At 35.4% G+C, this 25,920-nt stretch overlaps 1 protein-coding gene across 3 annotated transcripts in view; it reads right to left on the bottom strand.

Annotated features, from left to right (window-relative positions):
* TBC1D8 (TBC1 domain family member 8) overlaps window positions 1-25,920 on the bottom strand; it is a 112,453-nt gene that overhangs the window by 10,151 nt on the left and 76,382 nt on the right. For all 3 annotated transcript variants that reach the window (XM_074213812.1, XM_074213811.1, XM_074213810.1), the window contains 8 exons: window positions 24,166-24,406; window positions 15,878-16,085; window positions 14,116-14,310; window positions 11,981-12,151; window positions 9,406-9,556; window positions 6,298-6,512; window positions 4,305-4,422; window positions 976-1,261 (listed from right to left, as the gene is read on the bottom strand). In XM_074213812.1, the coding sequence (XP_074069913.1) occupies window positions 976-1,261; window positions 4,305-4,422; window positions 6,298-6,512; window positions 9,406-9,556; window positions 11,981-12,151; window positions 14,116-14,310; window positions 15,878-16,085; window positions 24,166-24,406 (1,585 nt within the window). The remainder of the gene's footprint in view (window positions 1-975; window positions 1,262-4,304; window positions 4,423-6,297; window positions 6,513-9,405; window positions 9,557-11,980; window positions 12,152-14,115; window positions 14,311-15,877; window positions 16,086-24,165; window positions 24,407-25,920) is intronic.

Here is a 25,920-nt window from a genome sequence, read left to right on the forward strand (position 1 = left end):
GGTAAAATCCAGTTCTAAATGGAAACTCACATCAGCAACTTGTATATTTTAAAAGAAGAAAAAGGAAAATGATAAACTATTTTGTGATAGATCTATCAGTGAATTCTCAAGCTGAATTGAGGCATGCAAGCATGAAATAATAATCTATTATATAGAACTGATCTTATTTATCTGACAACAATATTAGTAATAAAATGTTTTATTGAATATTTCTACCTTATGTATCACAATTTTAAAAACTATGCTTTACCCCAGTGAGCTCACTGTTTTAAGAAAAAACCAACAACCGGTAAATGCTTTCTAGTTTTCCTAAGTACTTCCCCACTGATCTCATTTGATCTTCACAATAACTCTGTGAGGTAGACAGAGGCAGGTACTTTTAACTCCTATTTTACAGTAAAAGAAACAGACATTAGAGAGATTAAATGATTTATCCAAGTGAAGTGAGCAGAACTGGAATACTGCTTTTCAGATTCCAGCTATCAGATTATTAACTACTACATTGCTTCCTACACATAAATAGCATGCCTAAAATGCCCTCAATTTGACCTGAGGACGAGATAGAAAGTGCAGAACTAGACACTGAACTTGGTTTTTTCTAAAAACACAGTCTTTGTCTTTCTGAGACCCTTCTTCACAATTTAAGGGATGAGTCCAAGGAAGAAGCGCTCTCATGTCCAGACTTGTGGAGAAGTAGAAAGGGAATTGTGTTCCTCATCACCCAGAAGTATGAGTGCCTCCTCCCCTCCACATAAACAGGCCTAAGAAGCATATCAACTCCTCCCAAATCTTAATGCTGAGAACAAGGCAGCAGCAGGATGGAATTGGGGACTCACCCTTACTATTAAGGTTGCTACCATAAACAATTTTCCAACCCCAAAAACTTCAAGATAACTTCCTTTCCCCTCCTCTGCCCCCAATAATTTGTTTTAAGGCAAGCTACAAAGCCCATAGTCTACTAGGAAGGGGACTAACCTGCTCAGGATCATCAAGGCTTGGCCATCATCTTTGCTGTTGCATAGCTCCACTGCATTTGCTTCTAGCACAGCTAACCCCAGCTGAAAGATGGCTTTGATCCCATCATAGAAGAAACAGTCTACAACATTGACAGCACTTTCTAAAGGCATGATACTGAGGAACAAGGTCAGGAACCAAGAAAGGGAAATGGAAGCCAAAGTGGATAGATCCTTCATGTGTTCAGCCAGTTCTGGAAGTCTCTCTCTGATAAGTTCCTCAAAGACTGACTGGTCTACTTGGGCCCCTGTAATAAATATTGAAGGTCAGAATTATAAGAAGGGAAAGGCACCGAGCAAGTGTCTAGTGCTTTACAAAAATCTCATTTGATTCTTACTGTGCCTCTTTGAGTTGGGTATTATGCTACCGTTATATCCTTTCTATATTTGAGAAAACTGAGGCAATAGACTTTTCCGAGGTTACAGCTAGGAAGCATCTGGAAGCCACATTTGAACTTGGGTCTTCCTAACAGCAGACCCAGGGCTTTATCCACTGTACCACTATGAAACCCACAAAAATTAGGTAGTAACTAAGGCTGGTAAGTCCCTGTGAAGATATTAGGGATTCCCCTTCTGGCTAATCCACATCTTCAGTCATAAACCATCCCTTAGTCTCTGCTATACAGCCAATGACTTTTCATTCCCGAATCTCCCACATCCTTTTCTGCTTACCCCACCCATCCAAAAAAAGAACTTCAAACTCAGATCTCCCAAATGTCCTGAAATCCCCTAAGCAAAAAAAAAAAAAAAAAAAAAATTTCTTTTCCCATTATGATGTAGTGATATTTGCCACACATCAGCAATTAATAGCTATCAATTGATAACTTAAACATTTTAAAAACTGAACTTTTTACTTTATGGGTTTAGTAAATCATTCTCTTTACCATTATTTATTTATATGCCTGCTGTGCAATTTATTGTCTTGGATTTTACTGAGAGGTTAATTGGCTTGACAGGGTCACAAAGCCTTGGTATGACTCAGCATTGTGTAGTCAGGACTTGAACTCAGGTCTTTTTACTCCAAATCTAACTCTAGCCAATGTATTTCAACCTCATCTATAAAACCCAAAGTTCAAATTGCTATACAGATTTTTGTATTTTCAAAGTTTCATTTCTGAATTTAACACAACATAGAATTCTCCCTTGTAACTAGAAAAAAATGAAATAAACAAAATTGATGCTATCACCACGTGTGGCACCATGTACTTTATATTCATAGTTTCCTACCCCTCTACTGATGGAAGTGATATGCTTCATTATCTGTCCTTAAGAACCAAAAAAAGCCACTGTATTGGCTCTGAATGTGCCTTTCAAGTTTTTTATATATATGATTGTAGTAGCTGGTATAAGGCTGTGAGGTGCCACTATAGTGCCTAGTGTGCTGTGCTTGAAGTCTGTAAAACTCATATGATTTCAAATCCAGTCCTAGGCACTTACTAATTGTATGACTCTGAACAAACCTATTTGCCTCTGTTTCCTCATCTGTAAAAACCTGGAAAAGGAAAGGCAAAAATCACTTCAACATCTTTGTCAAGAAAACCCTAAATGGGGTAATGAAGAGTCAGACATAAGAGAGCAACTAAACAAGAAGTCCTAATGTATATTGTCCTGCCTATCTTCTTGATATCTATGCCTGCAACCTCAACTCTTTGTAAGGCAAAATCTAATGGAGTGCTCATAGATTGGAAAATAGATGAACAAGCTTTAGCATATAAATGCCATGAAATGTTATTGTGGTGGAAGAAAGGATAATCCAGGAAATTATTTCAGAGGAACCTGGGAAGATTTGGATATTCTATCACACAGTTAAGAGAACAAAAATCAAGGGAACAATTTATACAGTGATAATATAGCAAAGGCAAATATACCTTTGAAAGAATTAGAAGTTATTATCATTGAAATGTTGCTATTGTTCAGTTGTTTTTTGATTGTGTCAGTCTTTTTGTGAACCCATTTGGGGTTTTCTTGGCAAAGTTATTAGAATGGTTTGTCATTTCCTTCTCCAGCTCATTTTCAGCTGAGGCAAACAGGGTTAAGTGACTTGCTCGGGGTCATTTATAGTGTATACAATAATATGTCTGAGCCAGATTTGAACTCAGGAAGATGAATCTTCCTGATTCCAGGTCTCTCAAGGCTCTCTATATACTTCATCATCTAGTTCCTCTTAGCAGTGTAATGATCAAACATAATTAAAGGAAAAAAAAGAGCTGCTAAATATGTTATTTTGATCAACAAAGAATGCCAAATGAGATAGTTAAGACATAAAAAAAAATTTATCCTGTAGTGTGAATTACTAGTTTGTCTACAGTCACCAATGACATTCAATCAAGATTTGAATCTAGATCTCCTTTAAACTGAGAGGTTTAAAAAATCTTTACAGAGTTTAAAAAATATTTATAGGACCAGAAGGATAATTTATACCAACAACCTTGTAAAGAGAAACAACTTTGGAAAAAAAAAAACAACTTTGAAAGAGTTAAGAACTCTAATCAAAGCAATGTCTACCTGAAAGATATATGATGAGTCTAAAATACAGATAGGAACATTTATTTTTTTTTGGGGGGGGGGGAAGCATTGTTAGTTGCAGGAATTTGTTTACTTGACAATGCATTATCATTACATGAATTTTGTTTTTCTTGGGAGGAGGGAGGCAAATAGGATAAAAGAAAAGTAATTTTTCCTTAATTTTAAAAAAGGAAATATTTTCAGAACTTGTATGTACATAGGAATTATTACTGCCAACCGAAGAAGACAGGAAGTATGCCCTTTAATTTTGGGACAGTCCCTAATGTGGTTGCTTTTTGGCCACCTCCAATTCTTTGTGACCCCGGGTTTTCTGAGCAAAGATAATGGAGTGGTTTTGCCATTTCCTTCTCCAGTTCAGATGAGGTAACTGAGGCAAACAGGATTAAGTGACTTGCCCAGGGTCACAAAACCATAAGAGTCTGAGGCAAGATTTGAAATCAGGAAGAGAAGCCCAGCACTCTATCTACCTAATGCCCTAGCCTTAATACAGTAAAAAATGTTTAAGTAATTGTCTAAATCAGGGGCATCAAACTTAGAAAAACACGAATTTATATTATATAATATTATATTTTTAATTTTTTGGTTAAACACATCCCAATGACATTTTACTCTTGTTCCAGTCCTAAGGGCAATTTTTCAAATGTAGGAGTTTGACATTTTTATTCTAAGAGATAAAACTCTTTACCTGGTCTGCATATGCTGACTTTGCCACTAACACTGTATTTATTCCTAAGTACAGAGGTAATACAAATGGAAATCATTTACCAATTACTCGATGATTGAAGTAATCTGGTAACATCCGTTCACACACAGCAACCAGCAGCCAAAAGGCTTCTTCCTCTTTGGCATATAGGAGTAACACAGATGTCAGAATGTTCATTGACTGCACAGAATTCACAGAGAAGGAAGAGATTTACTGACCACTCATTTTAGTTCATTCATTCAAGAAATGTACTTCTATCTGCTGTAGACAGGGCATTGCCTGAGACAATGAGTGAGAAACAATCTTTCAATAAGACTGCACCTTCCCTCATGAAGGTATAATCAAGTATGGGAGTATAAGACACTATAATATACATTTTAAGTTCATCAAAGAATTGGGAAAAAAGTGTAAAAAAAGGGAAAGTTGTTATTAAGGGGTTTTCATGGAAAACGCAGCATTTGGGTTTGATTTTAAAGGACAGTTAGGAATGTAGAGGAAGGTAAAAGAAGATATTCTTGGTACAGGGGATGGTATTAACAAAGATATGTTTGGTGGTAGGGAAATATAAAACTAGTATTTGATAATATTTATTAAGTATCTACTATGTGCTAGAAACTGTACATAGCAATTTATATAACGTATCTCACTTGATCTTCACAACAACCCTAACCCTACAAGGTAGCTACTATTATTTATCTCCAGTTTATAGATAAGGAAACTATGTCTGGCAGGGTAACTTGCCCAGGGACTAAGCACCTATTTGAGTTCAGGTTTATCTATCCTGGAACTGGGGTAGCACAGTGGATAGATAGAATGCTGGGCCTGGAGTCAGGAAGACTCATTTTCCTGAGTTGAAACTTTGCCTCAGACATTTATTAGCTGTGTGATCCTGGTACCTCATCTGTAAAGTGAGCTGGAGAGGGAAATGCCAAACCACTCCAGTATCTCTGTCCAGAAAACCCCAAATGGGGTCATAAAGGAGTTGAACACAACTGGAAAAAGACTGAACTATCTATCCTGACTTTAAACCCAATTAGCATGCTTGCATCCAATCAGGGTAGATCACCATACAAGAAGTCTGATGATCCACATTAATTGTGTAGACAGCCAAAAGTCCAAGGAAAACTGCAAGTTGCCCCAAATCAGTTAGTATTTGTGCACTGATATATACAAATTTTAGTTAGCTCTAAGCCTGCCTATTCCCTGGAATTAAGTTTAACATTTTCAATTTTTCATAAGCCACAAACTTCTATAATTTAAATTTGGAACTGCTTTTGCTGCTTGGTTTTCATCCTACTTTTTTTGTTATTTAGTTAGTTTTTCGTCATGTTTAATCGTTCATGATCCCATTTTGGACTTTCTTGGCAAACATGCCATTTCCTTCAGTTCATTTTATAGATGAGGAATCTGATGCAAACAGGCTGAAATTACTTGCCCAGGGTGACACAGCTAGTAATTACCTGAGGTCAAATTTGAACTCAGGAAGATGAGTTTTCATGACTCTGGCCTGGCAATCTATCCACTGGGTCACCCAGCTGCTCTTACCCTTGAAGGTATGCAAATAATTTATGAAATCACAAAAATCTATGGCAGTTCAAATGGGGAATCTCTGTAATCTCCATATGCTTCTTATTAAAGTAATTTTCTACTCTCTAAGTCTACTTACTTTTTATTAGCACATCTTCAGTCATTACACATACTGTTAGGCATATAATACTATGTGAGGAAATTATCAACACTATTTTATAGACAGTAAAATTGATGACAAGAAGGAGGGGATATTAACCCCTGGGTCAGACAAGTCATGATGCACTTAATCCCAATCACTAATCATTTTGTAAATATTTGTTTAATTTTTAATTTTTCCCCAATTATATATAAAAATTTTCAACATTTTCTTGAAATATTTCTCCCTCCCTCATATGCTTCCTCATTGAGAAGGCAAACAATTTGATATAGGTTATTTAGGAATCACTATTCATTTTTAAAATGAGTAAATATGAGTAAAATGGGGTAAAGAAAATATGGTTCTCTAGCTAAGGATCCTGACTTCACCTGGCAGTATCCAATCTTAGGGTTTCGATGAGCATAGGCTGTCAGAACTCTTCTCAAGGCGGCAATTCCCGTTTCATTTTGGAAGGCAGGGTGCTCTGGTAGAGAGCGGTGTAAATCCCGTTCTATCTCCTCCGTTACTAGGCAACACTTGCCCATCGACTCCTCTACCAGATTCCCATAGTAACCAGGATGAGAGGCAAGATCAGTTACAGCATCTGAGAATTTTTTAAACAATACAAATGCAAAAGAATTAAGAATTATTTCCAGGACAACTTCACCATGGGAGTTATATTTGTCAAAGAATTTGTGTTATCTAGAATGATGAGAGAGTATAAAGTACTTTAAAACTGTACATAACTGAGCTTTATTTAGTTTTCTTGCAAAGCCTTAACCCAGAAGAATTATTAACATTCTTTTATAAGATACATTTTTGTTTAGAGGGAAAATAATATAGTTTATATTGTAAAGAAACAACTTTTTATAAAATGACATTCTCATGACAGGATTATGCACAGGATTATGAAGTTTCCTTTAATTCAGTAGTTTCAGGAATTAAAATTGAATTAGGAAATAAAACATCGGTATTATTGTGAAAACAGTTTTGACCTCACAGATCCCTTGAAAGGGTCTTAGGGACCTCCAAGTCAGAATGATTTTTATAATAATACTCAGATATTTTTATTCCTAATACATCAAATATCAATAGATAAAGTCCACAGAAAAGTTCCTGGGGGGGGGTCCTCTATAAGTTTGAAAAGTATAAAGGAATGCTGAGGTCAAAGAAATTTAAGAACCACTGCTTTAATTCATGTAACAGTTATTGAGCCTCTACCATGTAAAAGTGACCGTGTTAGAATGCAAGTTCCATGAGGGCAGATTTCACGTCTTCTCTAAACTTGGTTTCTCTCCAAGCCAATTTCTCTGCACCCAATAGATGCTTAGTAATGTTTGTTCTACATTCATTCATTCAGTAATCATAAAAGAAACTGAAAATGGCCTACAGGAAGCATCTGAGTTGCCTTAATGACACAGGAAGGACAACAGGCTATTCAACATAGAATGAAAGGAACCCATAGCTAGAAAACACATTAGGTTATGATTCAAAATTTTGGGGGGCTGCCCTGGACCCTTTTGGCAGTCCGGAGAAGCCAATAGACCCCTTTTCAGAGTAACATTTTTGAAATGCATAAATATAATACATAAAATTACAAAGGAAAAAATAGGTTTATGGGAGAAAAACAGGAAGATTTTTCTAATCCAAATTTAAGGACTACCCCTTCAATTGTTCACAAACCCTACATTAGTTTGAGACCTTCATTTTACAGCTGAGGAAACTGAGGCACACTGACAATGTCTTCCATCTTGTTCAAAGCACTGCAGGACTAGATCCCAGGTCATCTTTGACTATTAAACAAGGAGAGCCTAAAACTCTTTAATTTGCCAAATCTGATGCCTCACACACAAATGTGAGTCTGTGGGCACTGGAAAATATACTGTGTGATCATGATAACATCCAGATTTATCAGAAGCACCTATATATTTTCTCTCTTTTTTTAGGGTTTTATTTTTGGCAAGGCAACAGGATTAAGTGGCTTGCCCAAGGCCACACAGCTAGGTAATTATTAAGTGTCTGAGGTCGTATTTGAACTCAGATACTCCTGACTCCAGGGCTATCCACTGTGCCACCTAGCTGCCCCTCTGTGGATTTTCTCTAAAGCAGTACCAGGAAGCAGTGCTGAACTACTAGAGAAAATTAATGGGTAAAAGTGCTGGAGCCACATCTTTTTTCACTTACCCCCAGACCCAGTCCAACTCCACAGAATTTAGCAGATGCATTTATGTTTTGAATAGTAATTAACATATGGTACATCCCTCATAATCTTTCATCTGTTTTGAGTTTTGTCCATAATGACTCTGGAGCCTCTGGAGGGATAATCCCAAAATTGATACCAAATCTGATGTGAAGAATCTTCCTCATTTTACAGATATTATTGAAAATGGCTAAATAAGGATATGAATTCATTTTCACGGAGTGTAATGATTTGATCAATCAACTGTGACAAATTCCTAAATCTTCTCTTTTGTTAGGAGAAGCAAAATCAAATAAGAAGGTTTTCTGCATCTGAACCAGCAGAAAGGGGTCACCCAGGGAAAACCTAGAAAAAGAAAGCTGGGGGTAGAAGACAAGCTTCAACCTCACAATTTTGACTAAAGTTGATCCTGGATAACTTCAAATGGGAAGAAACAGCACGTGGAAGTATTTTTGTCATACAGCTGCCAACAGTTCTGCCCATCACATCTTATATTTTGCTTATTTGTACATTTTAACAGGACTCACTTCATTAAAGCCAAATGACATCAGCATAGAAGTCAGGAGACCTAGGTTCAACATAACTCTGTCACTAACTTCTCAAAACTTGGGACAAATAGTTTTCTCACCTGCATATTAAGTGGTTGAAATAAGTGAGCTCTAAAGTCACTTAAAGAGTTAATTGGGGGGGGGGGCGGCTAGGTGGCACAATGGATAGAGCACTGGCCCTGAAGTCAGGAGAACCTGAGTTCAAATCCAGCTTCAGATACTTACTAATTACCTAGCTGTGTGACCTTGGGCAAGTCACATTACCCCACTGTCTTAAATAAAATAAAATTTAAAAAGCAAAACAAACAAACAAAAAAAGAGTTAATGGGGGGGCAGTGTATAGAGCACTGGCCCTGGATTCAGGAGGACCTGAGTTCAATTTGACCTCAGATACTTAATGATTACCTAGTTGTGTGACCTTGCAAAAACCAAAATAGCTAATGGAAATGACTCCATTCCTGTTTATTATAATATGTACTATAATATGTAGAGAATATTCTAATTAAAGAGTTGGGTCTTAGATAATATTATAGATGTGAAGACAGACTCCACATGGTTTAGTGACTTGCTCAAAGTCAGAAACTAAAATATTCAAAGTTAAGAAACTTTAATGATTGAGATGGGAAAATAAATATCGTTGAATCGACTGGAACCCAAAAGAATCCCTCTAACTTTGTCCTCTAGTCATAAGTAGCTCCAAATTAACATTTAGTCAAGCATATAAGAGAAAAATTAAATTAAGTTTTTACCTGAAAACAGGAGCCAGAGTTTACCCCTTAAAGATTCAGGAATTCCCATGGCAACAAGCTTGCGGATCTTTTCTGTACGAAACATACACACAGTTCTGCCATATTCCACAAAGTGGTCATTCCACAGGCTTGCTTTTATCTGTTCTCTTGACTAGAAACCATAATATGCATATTTCAGGTATGGTATACATCATCCACCGCAAGATATAACAGGAAGTTCATTGAGAATTGAACAATTACAGGCAATTAAACCTCAGAAGCACAGCTTAACAAGAGGAACAAGATTTCCCATAAAAGTACCTTTATGACCATGATTGCAGGCTGAGGACTATATGCTGCAACAGCTGCCAAGAGACATTTGCACTCTCCTCTGAAAATATCAGTGCACAGGAGTCTCTCCTTTGTCTGCTCTAATTATGGGTGGGCAGGAAAAAGAAAGAGAAGGAGAAAAGACCCTTTCCCACTCTCTTTTTTGTTCTAGAACTTGGAGGAGAAACAGGAAGAAAGGAAATAAAATGAACTCAAGAAATCTATTTCCATTATCTGAAACAAGATACAACAAAAATCAGATAGAAATCACTTTCCTTATTCAGGGGACATTTATTTTGTATCTCCTTTCATGTCCTTCTATTTGTTAACCTTCAGGACATTTCCTATGTCTATTGTACATTACTGAGAATAGTTTATAGACTGGGTTGTTGAGGGGAGGGAAAGGGGAGGAAGAAAACTCAAACTGGGAACTTCTAAGGAATCCTAATTAAAGATGTGGTGGGAGCAAAATTAAGGCCAGTTACCAAAATGAGGTTTGGGGAATATTGTGCAATTAAGGGCTGGTCACAGCTATTTAAAGATCTCAGGATCTTAGGGGTCATACATCTCAAGGTTATGGTGTTCAAATTTGGCACCAATAAAGATGCTGCTAGAAAGATCTAGGCTTTAGTTCTATATAGAATCTTGGAATTGACAGACTCTAATCTACTCCCTTCGTTTTACATATGAGAAAATTCAGGCCTAGAGAAGCTGAATTACTCAAGTAATTGAGCTAATAAGTATCAGCAGAGGGATACTCATATTTATTCTTTATTTCAACTGTGAAACATTTTGTACTGAAATTAGAATGTTCTAGATGTAAACAATAGCATTTCTTAGCATTTGTGTTCAACACTATTGTTCTATTAGAAACCAGGAGGGAGGGGAATTCAGGGAAGCCTGGAGGGATTTGTGTGAACTGATGCTGAGCCAGATGAGCAGAACCAGAAAAACACTGTACACCCTAACAGCCACATGGGGGTGATGTTCAACCTTGATGGACTTGCTCATTCCCAAAGTGCAACAACCAGGGACAATTTTGGGCTGTCCGCAATGGAGAATACCATCTGTATCCAGATAAAGAGCTGTGGAGTTTGAACAAATTTCAAGGATTATTCCCTTAAATTAAAAAAAAAAACAGCTATCTTATTGTCTGATCTTGTTTTCTCTTATATTTTTTGTTTCTTCCTTAAGGATGTGATTTCTTTCTCATCACACTCAATTTGGATCAATGTACAACATGGAAACAAAATAAAGAATGACAGATTGCTTTCTGTGGGGGGGGGAAGTAAAATTGGGAGAAAAATTGTAAAAAAGTCAAAATTCAAATAAAATCTTTAAAAAAATAAACATTTGTGTTCAAGAGAAAAATAATTATTGCAGTCAAGGACATTAGAACTTAGATGCTTTTTTCTTTATGACCCCCATTGGAAGGCAAATTGATCACAGTCAACAAAAACTTTCTAATATCTATAAATGATTTTTACTAAAGATTTATGAAGTCTGAGTTGAACTTTCAGACTCTGAATAGAGACTGCTTACTCCATTCACACAAAGTTTTAAAACCTTTTAAATCCAATCAGAAATTGTAAAAGATTAAGTCCCATTTTGGCTGAAATGACAATATAAAAATGGCAAGTGATAAGACCCATCCCACCTTTCCATCTCTCCAAATATATGGAGCTAAGGCAGAAATCATCTTATTCTGCAAATCAAGCACATGACATAGCCTCAAGGATCATAAAATTACAGATATAAAGCTGAAGAACCTTCAAAGGCTACCTAGTCCATTTTAAGGTGGGGACATTGAGACCTAGGGAAATTGAGTGATTTGTCCAAAAGATAGTAAGGCAACTAATACAAAGGTTTTGGGGAAAAGTGGGTAACAATGTCATCAACTTTGAGAAGATAAACCAATACCAATACCTTCTCCTTTGTAGCAGCTTAGGGAGCTTAGAGTATACCCCAGGGAAGCTTCACTGTTTGAACACAGAGTAAACAAGATTAAACATTTGTGAGACTGGCTCTATGGGCACAGCAATTTGGATGGCAGACTTGTGTGGCCTTTTGTATCTTAGCACACAGAGGGATAAGGCAGATATCAGCCCATAATAAATTATTGCAGAACCATAGAATAACACTTCCTGGGCCCATTGCTCTCTAAGTCAAATTCCACAGTTAGCCCAGCTGAGTCTGTGTTCAAAAGGCAATGGGCCTGGGGAGTGGGGGGTTGGGGAGCTAGAGAAAGAAGGTGAACTCTACTTACCATTCTGGAATCAGGGCTCTGGGTTCCCGACTGGTGGAAGATGGCTATAAGTGCCTCAGAATTTGGCAGAGGGCTAGTTTCATTGTCAACTCTGTTACCATTCTCAGACAGTTTGAGAGTCCCAAACTTTTGGTCATCACATACAGTAGTTGATTGAAATAGAGAGGATGTCTGAAATAGCAAAAATGGAGGTATTTGTTTTTGGTTTTTTACTTATTTAGGGATATAGAATTTGTTTAGGCTTCTACACTAGCCCTTAATGGATAATTACAATTTTGAAACCTACCTGCCTTGCACTGGGTTGAGAGAAGAGATAAATGCACTGACATTAAATCCCACAGGGCTTTTGCCTTTACAATGGAATTGTCTACCCTGAGGTTTTACTTTGTCCCTTAACATGAGATATACAAAGCAGAGGTCCCAGAACAGTAAGTCAACTACTTCAGTAAGCACGACAACTTTTCTTTTGAAAATAGGAGAAAACCAAATAACTCTGTGCATACATAAATATGTCCCCCCCAACACTGTTCATAAAAGGAAAATTTCATACACCAATCCAAATTTTCTTTCCTTTGCTCTCTAAAATATTGGATATGTGCTCCTTTGGAGGAAAAAAATCTCAAAGACAAAGGGTTCTACTAAATTGGTTTATTCACTGTCCTAAAAACATAAATAAAATAAATACTATATCATTCCAGGTGTATAGTAGTAGTAGCAGCAGGGTACATCAGAAAAGACCTGCAGGAGATGTCATTTGAGCTGAGCTTTGAAGGAAAATAGGGAAGATGAAAGTCAGGAATGAGTACATACTAAATCTGGGGACAACCTGTGCAAAAACACAAGAGATAGGAGATATATTATCATGTGTGAGAACAGCAAGGATACTCTGGCTGGACCACATATAGCATGTGTGAAGGCAGGAAAGGTAGTTTGGAGTCAAGTTATAAATGACTTTAAATGCTTGATCACAGGATTTGTTTTTAAGCTAGAGATGATAAGAAATCATTTAACATCTCATAACAAATCATTTAACAACTCTAATACACAGTGAGCCCTTTTCCAAAAGCCTGTGCATAAAAGTCTAATTTGAAATTTTGGAAAGTAACTTTTTTGGGGAGGAAGAGGGATGAGAAAGAAAAATTGGACAAATATCCTGTACTTATAGTTTAGCAATAGATAAAAAAATCTGAAACTGATAAAGATTGTAGTCTATAAAGTATTGAGTTTTAACAAGTTCAATCTTATCAGCTTTAAATTCTTCAAATGATCCTATGAGAATTGAAAACATACTTGTTTGCCAGTTTGTGGCCTGGCTAGTGGAAGATATTGGGTAGGTTGAAGGAGTGAAATAGAATGGAGAGTAAAAGGAAAATAAATTACTAGGAGTCTAAAATTTATATGGAGAGAAGATGAATAGAGAAGGAATAATAAATCCACCTCCCACTAATTATCATGTTAGTTATTTCCATTACATCTACTTCTCTTCCCTGCAATTCTGTTCTGGGAAATGCATTGTATTTCTCAGTCCTATAATATCAGAATTCAACTACTGTCAAGGCTTCTCTCCTATGCTTGGCAATAAATACATCTGGAGTACTATTCAACAGTGGCAGTATAATTTCTCTGCATTCTTAATTCATCAACAGGTCTCAGTAATTATAAGGCACCAAGAGTCTTGGCTTTGGAGTCAAGAGACAATCATTTCTATATCTGCACAAAGAAATTTCATGACAGCTTCTGTGGGTACAGGGAGAAAAACCCAATATTTTGGGGGGAGACATCCCACTATTTAATCCAATAAATATCCTCAGTTATGTTCTCGTCCCAAAGTGCAAAATGCCTTTTCATATATTTCACATTACATAGTTTCTAGAAGATCTTAATTTTTATAAACCTGGAATTAACTTTTAATTTTGTAAGCAAAAAAAAACTTGGAAGAGCATTAATAATTGTAATTTCTGAGAACATATATACATGTATGCATACATACATACATATATATGATGCCTATATATTTCAACCTAGATATATATGAGCCTGGTACATATGCATATATTTATGACATATATATATATATATGTATATATGTATATATATATATACATATATATATATATATATTTGAAACATCATACCGTATCTTCATTTTTCAAGGTGTTGTAATGCACTGGGCTGTTAACATGAACCTGCTTCAGCCTCAGGAGCAGGTTTTCCACCAAGCTCTCTCTATTCTTGAGCTCAATGAACTGAAAGGCCATCTTGCTCCTTATACTGATAATGATGGGATTAGGAAGGAGACTGGTATCTTCCATTTTCTCTATGCTCACTACCTGTTTTTTTAAAAAAAAAGATTGACATGCTAAAATATAAGGGGAAAGAAAATATATTCATTGAACATTCAGAAAAACTTAAACAAAAAGGTAGCAGCAAGTAAAAGTATCTGAGTAGAAAGGTGTTTCCCATATCTAGATGCTTATCCTTTCATCACTGGATGCCAACTCAAAACCAGATCCCATATTAATTTAGGAAGATGTCTACATAGAACTCAATCAAAAACTGAAGGGAATTTAGATAGTTCTTTGGAAAATGCATGATGATACTCAAGAGATAACTTGCCGAAAACTTTTTTTTTCACCTAAGTCAGACCTATGATTTAATTACTGTAGGGCACTCCCATTAAAGAAAATTCCTCTACCGATGGAGATCAGCTGCTATTCTGCACCTTATAATCTTAGAGAGGCCGTGGTGAGAAATTAGATGATGGCTTGGCCAGTATGAATTAGAGGCAGTACATGAACTTAGGTCATTCATCTGGGGCCGATCCTCTATTCACTATTCTATGTTGCCTCTCAGCCAAAACTTAACTTCTTTGATTATTTTGAGTGTTCTCACTGTTGCTATGAATAAGAAATAATTATAATCGCATCATTATTGTCACATGTTTAGCACTATTTTTAGAAAAGCTCATTCAGTTTCTCATATACACACATACATATCTATCTTCCATATTCTTACATCATCACTCAGGAAACATCTGGTCTTGGTGAGATGTCCCTGATGTGCTAGCCTCTGTTTTCATTGTTGCTAGGAAATATTTAAAAAGCTTATTTTTTCCTTCCTTTGACCTTGAATTTTCTACCTGAACAGTAGGTATCATCTTCAATTTATTGATAGGAAAACTGAGACAAGAATTAACTAACTTGCCTGAGGTCACAGGCTACTTTACATCTGGAAGCAAAACTAAGTTTTAAAATTCTCATATATTTGCTTGATTATTAGTTTTAAGTTTTTTAATCTAAATATTCTTAATTCACTTATATATTATTATTCAAGTAATTATTTTTATTTTTGAATGAAGTACAAGAAACCATCTAGTCTACATTACTTACCAATTTTAAAAAATTTTCAAAATAGAAATGGTTGGTTTTTTTAAGGGACCAGGGAGGAGGAAGGTTGGTGAGAAGTACAAAGAAGAAAGATTTTTTTTTTCTGCCTCCAGTGACAGTTCTTAGAAAAGCTTTAATTGCTACATGTGACTTCCTAATAATAACCTTATCAATACTGCAGAAGTCACGGCAGGCTGCTTTTACAAGTCACTTCTTTTCAGAATTTTAAGTTTTCAATAGAAGTGGAGAAAGCAAAAAAATAAATCCAACTAAATAAAAAAATTTTTTTAAATTCATACAACAACCCACAGTTTTGATTTCCACTGCATTTATGAGGAAAAGATCCACACATCTAGAAACTCAGCTCTGACCTAGACTGAAGAAACTTCTTATCTCAGTACCTCTTCCCCTTACATAGTTTCAGCTATGGGGCAAAGTGGCAAAGATATGCAAAAAGAACACATTCCCAGGAAACAGAAAATCAACAGAGAGATCCAGAGATAGATTCTACCTCTCTAAGTGGAAGGATGATATTGCAACAGCCGTCTTCTTTGCTGGCAAAACAGACATAGCTATCAGAAGCAAACATCCGTCCCACTGTGTGACAGCGGCTAAATGGTGTCCAAAGAGAACAATCTACAACTTCATGTAGCTTCTCCTTTCTTGGCAACCTGAAGAATGCCCGAAAGAACTCATTTTGTGCTCTGGCTTCCAAATCCCTTTTAAGGGAGGGGAAAAGGAAAAGGAAAAAAATGGGAGAAGTTAGATGAAAAAGGGAAGTTTTTATTTTAAAACATCCTTCTAAAACAGATATTTCAAAGCTAAAACAAACAGATCACGTGAACTTTGAATTAAACACATCAAATTGTAGATGTCCAATATGTAACATAATCTTTGAATTATTTTGTATCAATTCCTCCTACACTAAACTTTATTCAGTGTGGCAAAAATTTCAAAACTGATCTCTGTACAAAGTAACCATTTCTTTTAAAAAATTATTAAATATCTCCTAATTACATGTAAGTAAAAATTTTAACAATCTTTTTTTAAAAATTTGAGTTGAAATTCTCTTTCTCCCTTCTGCACCTCCCCTTTCTTGAGAAGGCAAGCAACTTAATTTTGATTATAGATGTGGAGTCAAGTAAAACATTTCTATATTCACCATGTTGCAAAAGAAAACATAAACAAAATAAAAAATTAAAAAAGAGCAAGTTTCAAAAAAGTATGCTCCCATCAGCACTTGGACTTCATCAGTTCTCTCTCTGGAGATGGACAGCATTTTTTCATCAAGAAATTGTCTTGGGTCATGGTCTTGTTCAGAGTAGCCAAGCCTTTTGTAGTTGATCATTATTTACAGTATTGTTGCTATTATGCACAACGATCTCCTGGTTCTGTTCACTTCACTTTGCATCAGTTCATATAAGACTTCCCAGGTTTTTCTGAAAGCACCCTTCTTATTTCTTATTGCACAATAGTATAACATCATCATCATCTTATGCCACAATTTATTTAGCCATTCCCCAACTGACAGGCATCCTCGCAAGTTTCAATTCTATCTTACCACAAAGAAGACTATTATACATATATATATATATATATATATAGTATGTATATATATGTATACGCGCACACACACACACACACACACACACACACACACACACACACACACACACAAATAAATCCTTTCCCCTTTTCCCCAGTAGTTGTATTACCTGGTGAAGAGGTACACACAATTTTCTTTCTAAAGTGTTTTCCATAATTGTTAGACTAGTTCACAATTTCATCAATGGTGCAAGACAATTTCCACATCTTCTTCAGTTTTTGACTAATTAGTTTAAATAGCAAGCATTATGGTGGGGACTCAGGAGCTACATTTGTGAGAGTATAAATGTATTTCTCCTATATGATGGTTATCTCTAACATTTTGAGAGTAAGACATAGCCACATGGTGATCATTGTCATCCCCTAGTCCTGAAAAAACCCTCCATACGTAACCAACCAAAGTAAAATGAGTGAAGAAGTCCAGAAAGAAAGATGAAGGGTATAGATACCACATTGGGCACCATGACTTTTATGTCTATAATTATATAGATATAAATATCTATATAGGTATAGTATTATGGGGGGAAAAAGAAAGCCAAAGTACTATTTGGATAATTTGAGCAGAAAGAAAAAGAGTTCTATCAAGTTCATCACTGAAAATTTCTACCTCTTAACTAATATTATGTAATCTGCAAATATTTTCATGGTTGTCTTTTTGCAAATATCTAACATCATTTCTGTAGTACAATACAGATAGGTAAATGAATGGATAGAATGAAAAAGCCTTTTAAAGCACTTATTAATATGTAAAGTTGATATCTCATTAAATGAAGTTTCTCAGCTTTGTTGTTGAGTTTTTATTGTTGCTGTTGTTTTATTTAGTTGAATCCAATTCTATAAGATCTTATTTGGGATTTTCTCAGCAAATATAGTGGAGTGGTCTGCCATTTCCTTTTACAGCTTATTTTATAGACAAGGTAATGAGACCAACATGGTTAACTGACTTGCCCAGGATAATAAGTGTCTGAGGCCAGACTTGAATTTAGGAAAATGAATCTTCCTGACTTCATAACTGGTATGCTATCATTCCCCCTAGCTTCTATCAGCACCTTTCTCTGGATCTCCTCCAAGGTGTCCATGCTTCTTCCATTTCTTCCTTTTCTTATGGTTTCATTTATAGCAAGAATATCAGGGTTTCCCCCAGCAATATGTACATTCATTATTGGTCACTGGACAAGTATCTTATACTTAAAGTGCCAATAGTCATATTAAAGTTTACAGAGAATGGAAGATGTTTTAGTATCCTCCAACTTCTTTCCTATCATTCTATAAATAACATTGCAAAATCAGGAGTATGCACAGAAGTATTAACCATTTTATATTTTTTCTTTCACAAATTGCTATGGCCATAAAATTTCATCATCAAATAGTTGTTCTTCGGGTAATAAACCTTTCTGTAACTGTCTGGGTTATTTCTTAGAAAACAAGCTTAAGCAGTTGTTGGGGTCATTCATAGTCTTTATAGCACAGTCTTCACCCTATTCACCTAGCCTCCCAGAACACAGGGTCATCTTTACACCAAAATGAAGGCTTGGAGTTGGACTTTATGGAAGAAAGTGTTGAATATCATTAGAAAATTTTCTTTCCCCACAAATAATGCCACAGTCAATGAAAGCCTTAACAGTTAACTCATAAAGAAGCCGAGGAAACAGCTTTTCACAGCTGATTAACAACACTGTGTTTAGCATTTAAGATAGGAAGGCTGGTCAGGTAGATATCAGTGAGTTTTTATATATGTTAGATTTTTGAAAATGTGCAGTTGTTATTGGTTAATTTAAAATTAGAATTGTATATATTTGTTAAGAAAACTTGAAGATGGATTTTTATTATTAAATTTATTATTAAAGTCCATAAAAAAATCTCTTGTGAGAAAAGGATAAAAACCAGCTGAATATCTAATCTTTTTTCAAAATACAAGTCAGATAAGCTGGTGAAGGGATCTGCCATTGTGACTAGGCAGAATCAAGATATGTCTTGGTTACCTCAGCATGAAAATATTTTCCATTTCCATAATGAAAAAATGAATGCCTCAAACAACCTCTACTGGCCTTTGGACTAAGAATGTTTATAGAGCCAGGACATGTTCACTAATTGTGCTATTAGTTTCATCTTAATTGGAAGATTAAGAGTTCTCCAGTTGTTCTGTATAGCTAAGAATTTATCTGTAAGACAACTATGTGTTAAAAAGCTAGGGTATAATTTTTAAAAGATATTTATTTACATGTTAAGAAAGATTAACCTGTTGAGTATTAATAATCTGGAAGAAAAACAGAAATACTAAGTATATGTTTTCTCTCAAAGTCCAAATATTAAGAGAAAATACCCTACATATTTAATTTCTTAAACTTGTGTTTACACAAAACATCTTTCCTCTATTACTCCCCAAAGTACCTTTTTTTTTTTAAGTTTTTGCAAGGCAAGGGGGTTAAGTGGCTTGCCCAAGGCCACACAGCTAGGTAATTATTAAGTGTCTGAGGCCGGATTTGAACTCAGGTACTCCTGACTCCAAGGCCGGTGCTCTATCCACTGCACCACCTAGCCACCCCCCCCAAAGTACTTTAAGGAAATGAAAGAGTGAAGTTTCCACTTAGCAGACTATGTACACACATACACACACACACACACACACACACACACACACACGTGCACGGCAAGGGACTGAGCAGAATAAACTGTTCTTACAATCCCCAAGTGTATGCTTATGGCACTGAATAAGTAAAGCAGCTGTAGATGTAAGTGACAGAATTTAAATTAAATTTGTTTCATGTCTCCCAAGCAGTCTCAGAAATCAATTCATCTGGATCACTCTTGTTATAGTAGGAACTAAACTAAAAAAAAAAAAAAAAAAAATATATATATATATATATATATATATATATGTAATAGGGGAAAAAGATTTTGCTTTTACCCTCTGTATTATCTCTTGTACTACTATTAAATCAAAGAACTAGGGAGTAGTAGCTAGGTGACCAGTGGATAGAGTACCTTCCCTGGAGTCAAAGGGATCTGAGTTCAAATATAGCCTCAGACAGGCAATGGCTGTGTGACTCTGGGTAAGTCACTTAATTCTGACTGCCTCAAAATAACAAAAGAAAAAGAAAAAGAAAAAGAAAACAGCAAGGAACAAAATCAACATCAAGGGGGTGGCTAGGTGGTCCAGTGGATAGAGCACCGGCCCTGTAGTCAGGAGTACCTGAGTTCAAATCTGGCCTCAGACACTTAACGATTACCTAGCTGTGTGGCCTTGGGCAAGCCACTTAACTCCATTGCCTTGGAAAAAACCTAGAAACAAAAAAAAATCAACATCAAAATGAATAAGCATTTAAAGAGGAGTCTGGTGTAGGAGTTAAAGAGTCATCTCTGTAACCAAGAACATCAGGGACCAAATTTTGGCCTACATAATGTCCACATGTGTATTTATTAAGATATTTTAAATAACAAATGAGAATAAGATAATTGTTAGGTAAAAAGATGATCTTTCACTTTTAGGGAAAATGATTAGAAGTATATATTCCTCCCTAAACAGAATTCATTTCTCCCCTCATTATATCAAATATGCTCTTTACATGAGATGTTTTATCCAAATTTTCATCAATCCTAGGTGACACTTCTACCATTGCTTTCGATTTATATTATTTACTCCTTACCCTCCTCGCCACACAGCTAGGTAATCGTTAAGCGTCTGAGGCCAGATTTGAACTCAGGTACGCCTGACTACAGGGCCGGTGCTCTATCCACTGCACCACCTAGCCACCCCATCCTTATTTCTTGCTCCTCTTACCAGTTTAAGGAGTTGATTATTAAATTTTCACTGGCAACGTTTACATTTCTAAAATTGGCAAATGCTACAAATCTAGGCTTGCTTTATTGTTTTGTTGATTATCTAGTCATAAAGTATTGGAGAAAATTTTAATAATGCAAATTAAATTGAAAAGTGTGTCTTTTCTTTTGGAGAGTCATTTGATCCACATATCCTGGTGTACCTGAGTTTTGAAGGTCAAGAATAAGAACTGACACAATATACAAGAATTAAACATTTTATCTGACTTCCAGAACTAATAATTTCACTCAAAGTTTTCTAGAAATCACAGTTTTGGCTTTTATCTTATTTTTTTCTATTTCTGTCCAAAAATAAAAGCATTAAAAAATTCCCTCTAGCTCTCTAAGACTCTGTTTCAAAGCATTTAAAAATGACATTATCTCTAATTTATCTTGTGCATATCTGTCATTTCATATGACTATTTGCATATTGTCTCCTCCTACTAGACTGTGATCTTCTTGAAGGCAAGGACTGTTTGAGCTTCTCTTTATATATCCAGAGAGCAGGACAGAGCATACTACATGGTAAGCACTTTATAAATATTTGTTGGCTTACTGACTAGTCACTGAATATTAGGAAATGTGAAAGAAATGGTTTGTGGTTTTCCCTCAAATTACTGCATAAATGTAAGCTGCTATTATTATTTCATCAAGTATAATATATTTCTTTCTACTTCTAAAAATGGAAACTAAAGTTTATCCTACAGATATCTGCAAACAGTCCTTTGGTTTAGTTAGATAAATCTCTGGGCCTCGAATTAGGAGACCTATGTTGGAATCTGGTCTTGGATATTTACAAGCTATGTGACCCTGGGCAAGTCACTTAATCCTGTTTGCCTCAGTTTCCTCATCTGTAAAATTAGCAGGAGAAGGAAACGGCAAACCACTCCAGTATCTTTGCCCAGAAAATCCCAAATGGGGGTCCCAAAAAGCTGGAAATGACTTAACAACAACAAAAAATGCTCTAAGTTCATTATTTTCCCATAATACCAGAGAAATAAATGTTTGTCCCAAATGTATAAGCTGGGAGAATGATCTACTGGATTTGACTATTAGCTATGGTGACATGCTTTTAGAATTAGGTAGCATCTGTTTCCCAGGTTTTGACAATGTTGGAAAAATATGGTTAAAATGACAAGAAAATACTTCTACCCTGACCATTTAAAATGGATTGGTACACAAAGACAAGGAGAGAAGTGATAAGCTCTGTTTGATCTTGCTTGCTTCTTAAAGAAGCAAAAGGTAGGTGACTTCATGAGCCAAATTACTAAGGTTATATTGAGATATTTGAGGAAACCATCAAGGAGGGGGAAATCTTGCTGTGTTAGTCGACTGATTTTTTTTAAAAAACAAATTCCCTTTAAAATGAGGATATCATGGAAAACCCAGATCCAATGAATGAATATGCAAAAAGAGCAGTGGGTTGTAAGTCAGAGCACTTGCATTCTTATCCTGGTTCTAGTACTAACTAAAGGCATTTTTGGAGCCAAGTTGTAACCTCCCTTTCTTTTTTCATTTGCTACAGCATAACTCCTTTCCCTATATCACAAGTCAGTGGTGAAAACAGGAATGATGATGTGATATCCAGGGTATTACAGTCATACTTTATTTTATGCTGTTTTATTGCACTTCACAAATATTGTTTGTTTGTTTTTTACAAATTGAAGGTTTCTGACAACCCTGCAATGAGTCATTCTATGGGTGCCATTTCCTATGGGTGCCATTTTTTCAACAGCATCTGTTCGCATGGTATCTGTGTATCATATTTTGGTAATTCTCACAGTATTTCAAATTTTTTTCATTATTATATCCGTAATGATGATCCGTGATAAATAACCTTTGACATCACTATTGTAATTGTTTTGGGACACTACGAATCATGCCCATAGATGAAGGTGAACTTAATAAATAAATTTTGGGTGTGTTCTGATTGCTCCAATGACTAGACCTCTCTATTTAAAGATACAACAATACAGAAATTAGAGCAATTAATAACCCTACAATGACCTCTAGGGGCTCAAGTGAAAGGAAGAGTCAATCAATGGGCAAATTTCATTGTTGTCTTATTTTAAGAGATTGTTACAGATACCATAATTTTCAGCAATCACCACTGTAATCTGTTAGCAGCCATCAACCATCCCCTCCATCAATAAATAAAAATGTTCACTTGCTAAAGGCTTAGATGATGGTTAGTAATTTTTAGCAAAAAAATTTTTTTAAATTAAAATATGTACATTGCTTTTTTAGACAATAATACTATTGAACAAAGAATAGGCCATAATATAGTGTAAACATAACTTTTATATGCACTGAAAACCAAACAATGTGACTCATTTTATTTCAATATTTGCTTTATTGTAGTGATCTGATACTGAACCTCCAATATCTCCAAGATAAGCCTGAATTAATATTCCCTGTTCTTGCTAAAATTCTTATGAGCTACTAGCTTACATTTGACGTCACTTGTCAGAGAATTAAAAAGTCCTTTACTTTAAAGTCAAATAATACTATGTATGTAAACTCTAAACTCTAGGTTTCTATGAACTGGCTACCACCCAAAAGCAACAGTTTTATGTTCTTTGAATCTCCTTATTTTCAAGAAAAGTCACAGAAACTTTAAAAAGAGGAAATTAAAACAAGGAACTTCCCAAATCTACCAGCCTTCAAACAGTGATTATCTGTATAACTTTTAAAGAAACAGCTGATTAAACAGTTTTTCAATTATATTCAAGAAATACCCTTGCAGCTATCCAGCTGTCTGTAATAAACCACAGTCAGAAACCACAGTCAAGTTCAAACCCTGGTTTGAACTTTAGGTCAGAAATTTGAACTTGGTTTCCTTAAAGGGACAAGTAGGGCATGAGGTAACTCATTTGATTTGTTATCATCCTTATTATTATGCCTTGGAACCATATGTACTCAGAGCATGAATAAAGAATGCTAATTTTTGTTAATGGTGAGTTACAAGGCTATGAGAAAGGTCAACCTGGCACAAAGATGAAGAGATACTAACTTAACCAAAATCTTTTCTACAAAATAGTTCCAAAAATGCAGATTATTCTGAACCACTTCCAGCTTCTCTGAGAGAACAGAGAGCTTTAGAGTTTCTTCACAGGCCACCCAAATTGTATGTTATGTTTTCATTAAAAAAAAAAATGGGTTGCCATAAGGGAAGTAGCATGGAGTACAAAAATCTAATGCATGTCTGAAATGAGTCATATCTAAGAATGGAGCTCTCTGGATTGAAAGAAAAGAAACATTTATGTTATGCAAACAAGTTAAAATCCCTAAGCCTACATTTTTAAGACTTGGCACAATTAATGAAAATACAGATATTTCAATATGTTCCTCCCAGAGAACAATTTAAACCTTTACCTCTTGGTTATCTGGGTTGGCTCCTGTAAGTCTGGATCCAGTTCAAAGATTTCATTATCTAGTAGCCTTCGGAGTGTCATATCTGCAAGTTGCTCCATTATCTTGAATACTTCATCAAGGTTAAGAAACATGGAAAAATCTCTCTCTTTATTCTGGGTGGTAATTCGGATGGTGTCTGTCATGAAGACATTGCATGTTCTTTCTAGCTTCTGAACATCAACCCAGGGGATGATGAGTTTGACTGCAATAGAAAAGAGCACAAGGGCATTTTTATCTTAATATGTTCCTTTATGAGTCAAATCTAGAAATATTATAAAAATGTGGATCTCAAAACATCATCTTAGTTTAGTTTAGTTTTTTTAAAGACAAGTTGTATATCAGGATGACAATATTTTCAATTAATCAACATTAATTAAGAACATTTCTTAAGCATTTACTATGTGTCAAATAGTTGCTACACACCAAATATACAAAGAAAAAGTAAAAATAATTCCTACCTTCAAGAAACATTCTAATTGGGGCTTCAATATATTTAAATTAGAATATACAAGATAAAAAAAAGAGTAGATGAAAGACAATTTTATAGGAAAAAGCAATAGCTAGGTTTTGAGTGGGAACAGGTTGGAAATCATGAAAGGTCACCTGGAATAGATAGTCCTTAAGTTGTTTTAAAATTTTTTCTTTCTTTCTTTGAACTGAGTCTTAAAGGAAGCCTGGGATCTTTCGAGTCCAAGTTTAGAAGGTAGAGGATATTCCAGATGTGGGGAATAGACAGTGAGAAAGGATAAAAATGAGAGATGGAACGTAGTGAATGAGAAATGGTACCCAGACCAGTTTTCTCTTTGGCACCATTTTCTAATGTCAAATGATTTATCCCAGTACAGCAGCTAATAAATATAAGCATAAAGAAGATCATTATGAAGCATTCTGTTAACAATAATCCTGTGTCCAGTTTTTGAATATTTGGAACCACAAGAATAGTCAGTCAATATTTTTTTTAAAAACTACCAACTGCAAGACTCTGTTTTCAAGGGCATCATTCATCTAATATTAAAAAAAAAAGCTATGAAAAGGGATTGTTTTAAGTTAAAAGATTATTCACAGGCGAAGTTTTTCCAAATAGGCCTAACATTTAGGTTGTATCAAAGAACAGTGTTAGAGATTTACAAATTTGGGTACAATTTTTATGCAGTCTTTTATTAAAGAAAAACCTACTGTTTGTACTGTCCTTTATGGATGCAAATTATGTATTTTCCTGTAGGCTTGCCACTAACTAGGAGGGAAAAAAACATGTGATTGTATATTGGAGAATCAGAGCTGGAAGAGACCTGTGGGAGAGGGGCTTCTATCCCCATCATTTTATAGAGGAAAAAAGTGAAGTGATTATGGCCACACAAGAAATCAGTGGCAGAAACAAGATTTGAAATCAGGCTCTCACCAAAACTACCTTTCCACTATATCTTACCACCATGAAAAAACAAAACCTATTAATAACAGTTACAGACAGACAATAGGGTGTAGTAAAAATCTCATTGGACTTCAAATGAGGAAACCTGGGAAGAAGTTCCAGGTCAAATGACAGCTTAGCTGTGTAACCCTCAGCAAGTTATTTAAATTTGGTGGGGGGGGGGCATAGTTACACAAATCTTTATCTTCAACTACCTATCTAACAAGTTATTATGAGGAAAACACCCTATAATCCATAAAACATCCATTTAAACAAAAATGAAAGAAAACAGGGATCAGCAGCCATTT

The sequence above is a fragment of the Macrotis lagotis genome, chromosome 1, assembly GCF_037893015.1.
Source record: "Macrotis lagotis isolate mMagLag1 chromosome 1, bilby.v1.9.chrom.fasta, whole genome shotgun sequence".
Taxonomy (NCBI): domain Eukaryota; kingdom Metazoa; phylum Chordata; class Mammalia; order Peramelemorphia; family Peramelidae; genus Macrotis; species Macrotis lagotis.